Raw genomic sequence first — 2,969 nt, 5'->3', positions numbered from 1 at the left:
GCCAATCCTTATCAGCTCTTATTTCAATAACCTTGGTTCTCACACTAGGTTCAGTATTGTTATGTCTAGCTAGACTCTCATGAGAGTCATGAGAGTTAACACAAGAAGAAGCTTCTTGAATGAGAAGCAAAATGTTTTCAAAAAAGAAAACTGAAAAAGTCCAGTTGCCTTTTGGAAAAGCACCTTTGGGACAAGTCTTAATACAGACATTTCACTCCAGGCCTCATGGGGAATATTCATACAGGGTACTTAATAGAACTCAACCTTGCCTGGGGGTGATTTACCTGAGCTGTGTTTACATGACAACACTGAATCAGGAAGTGAAAATAAAACCTCTGGAATCAAGCCTAACTCTTGGTGACTTTAGGTTATTTTCCTAAGAACAAGGCAAAGGTGGTTTAATATTGTTTTTTCCAAGAATTACTAGTGGGCTTCTATCCAAGTCCTAGGCAGATCTGACTCTTTTTAGCTTTTTAAGATTAGCTGCTACATCTTAACTACCGTAGCAGGTCATGGTTGTCATGGTTCCGACAGATGAGACTCTTCAAAGAACTTCAAGGCATGGTTTACCTTAAAGAATCTTTATTTGAGTAGCATAGCATCGGCACTAACACAATCGAAGCCAAAAACTGAGTTCCCCTCCCCCGAGCACATAGTATCAAAGCACAATTCCCTCCTCCAGTTAACAGTCATAAATCACATTCCCCAATTAATTTAAAACAGGGGCTTCCCTTCCAGCTCTCCAGCCTGCCAATTCTTACCAGCACTTATTTCAATAACCTTGGTTCTCACACTAGGTTCAGTGTTATTATGTCTAGCTAGACTCTCACGCACATTCCCCCCCATCACCTAACTCTAAAACCAAAAGGAAGAAAATGGCTGCATCTCCATCTGTTGTCAATGCAAAAACATCCGATGTCAGCAGCGTTGACACCAAGCTGCGTACAAGTAGTTCTTGACTTATAACAGTTCATTTACTGACGGTTCAAAGTTACAGTGGCACTGAAAAAACGACTTCTGACCATTTTTCACAGAATCACTACAGCATCCCTGTGATCACATGATTTACATTCAGATGCTTGACAACTGGTTCATATTTATGACGGTCGCAGTGTCCCAGGATCACGTGATCCTCTTTTGTGACCTGACAAGCCAAGTCAACGGGGGAGGTCAGCTTCACTTAACAACCGTGTTACTATCTGAACCAATGCAGTGATTCACTTAACCAACGTTGCAAGAAAAGTCATAAAATGGGGCAAAACTCACTTAACAAATGTCTCACTTAGCAACCTAAATTCTGGGCTTCATTCTGGTCGTAATTTTGGGGACTGTGCTGGCTGGGGAATTCTGAGAGATGAAGTCCACATGTCTCAAAAGTTTCCAAGTTTGAGAAACACCGATCGAAACAAAGCCAAGTCCCAAATTCCTTCCTAATTTTGTCCAGGTTGAAAGGCACAAGATACACCGTTGAGCGAGGCTGATTTTGAAAAATCAAATGTTATTATAGAAAAAAAGATTCGATCCACATCAGTGAGGCTCAAGGAATCTTTCTCTGGAAGGTTGAAAGACATTCTCCACTTCCACAATCAACCTCAGCTAGGCATCTTCTGATCTCCTGCTCGAAATCCCCATCTACAGTAAAGTTAAATCGTTCTGCCTTTAAAAGAAAAAAGAGAGAGAAATTTGTCAGACATTGGCTATGTCTAGTTTAATAAAGAGAAGGACGAGGGGGGACATGATAGCAGCCTTCCAGTATCTCAGGGGCTGCCCCAAAGAAGAGGGAGTCAAGCTATTTTCCAAGGCGCCTGAAGGCAGGACAAGAAGCAACAGATGGAAACTAATCAAGGAGAGAAGCAACCTAGAACTAAGGGGAAAATTCCTAAGAGTTAGAACAATTAACCAGTGGAACAACCTGCCTCCAGAAGCGGTGAATGCTCCAACACTGGAACTTTTTAAGAAGAGACTAGACAGCCATTTGTCTGAAATGGTATAGGGCAGGGGTAGGCAACCCAAAACACTCAAAGAGCCACTTGAACCCGTTTCCCACCGAAAACAAAACACTGGGGGCCGCAAAACCCCCGAGCAACCCGCCGAGCTCCTCTGTTACTGTCCCTCTCTGCCCCCTTAGTGCTGGATGGATCTGACCTGGAGAAGCTCACAAGTCTTCTCCATTGGAAGCAAGGAGGGAGGGAGGGCTGAGGGAAACGGGGCTTTTCTATCTGCAGAAAACCAGCAATTGTAAATACTTTTCAAAAATGTAAAAACAAAAAAAAGAAAAATTACAAGAGCAAACACCAAGAAGATGTATACTCCCATACACACACACCCACACACATTCAAAATCTGAAATGTTTTGAAGACCAGAGAGTCAAAGCAGGAGAGAAGCTAATTGTGCTGGATATGCACTGAGAAATCTAGTTGCAGATTGACAAAAAAGTAACAAGAATCTATTTATTGTATATAATGTTTTATTATAAATCATGAATTGTATATTATTGCATCTGTACATCTGCTGTGGTTTTGTGATGTGCAAATTTCAGCATGGGTTTCATTGAGGTTTTCAGTTGCTTTTCTATTGTTTGGGGGAGTTTAAAAAAATGCTTTGTGGTTGTTTGGGTTTTTTTTGGCAGGACACACCCAAAGACCCAAGTTTGTATTAAAAAAAAAAACTAGGGAAAAAATAGACAAGCTAATACACCCTTTCGCTGAAGAAGGGGGGAAAGAGGGGGGAAAGGGAGCGAAGTTTTCTGAGCTCTCATTGGCCACCTGTAAGCCCAAATGAGTACAGTATTCTCTCCTCCGCGGGCGCTCCTTTATGCCAGTGCTGACCTCAGGGTGTGTGCGTGTGCATGTACGCATGTGTGCGACTCCCCACTCCCCCTGCCCACCTTGTGTCCTGCTCTCTATTCCCTCCTTTTCCTGTTTTGGAAACTTCCGTGCAGCTTTGTGGATCATGCAGAAAAGAAAAA

At 42.4% G+C, this 2,969-nt stretch overlaps 1 protein-coding gene across 1 annotated transcript in view; it reads right to left on the bottom strand.

Annotated features, from left to right (window-relative positions):
• Positions 1-1,537: 1,537 nt before the first annotated feature.
• LOC114923311 overlaps positions 1,538-2,969 on the bottom strand; it is a 15,005-nt gene continuing 13,573 nt past the window's right edge. The window contains exon 4 of the mRNA XM_029286086.1: positions 1,538-1,657. Within this exon, the coding sequence (XP_029141919.1) occupies positions 1,538-1,657 (120 nt within the window). The remainder of the gene's footprint in view (positions 1,658-2,969) is intronic.

This window comes from Protobothrops mucrosquamatus, unplaced genomic scaffold (assembly GCF_001527695.2).
Source record: "Protobothrops mucrosquamatus isolate PMUCROS unplaced genomic scaffold, P.Mucros_1.0 scaffold2839, whole genome shotgun sequence".
Taxonomy (NCBI): Eukaryota; Metazoa; Chordata; class Lepidosauria; order Squamata; family Viperidae; genus Protobothrops; species Protobothrops mucrosquamatus.
This window is presented reverse-complemented; position numbering and strand designations above follow the sequence as displayed.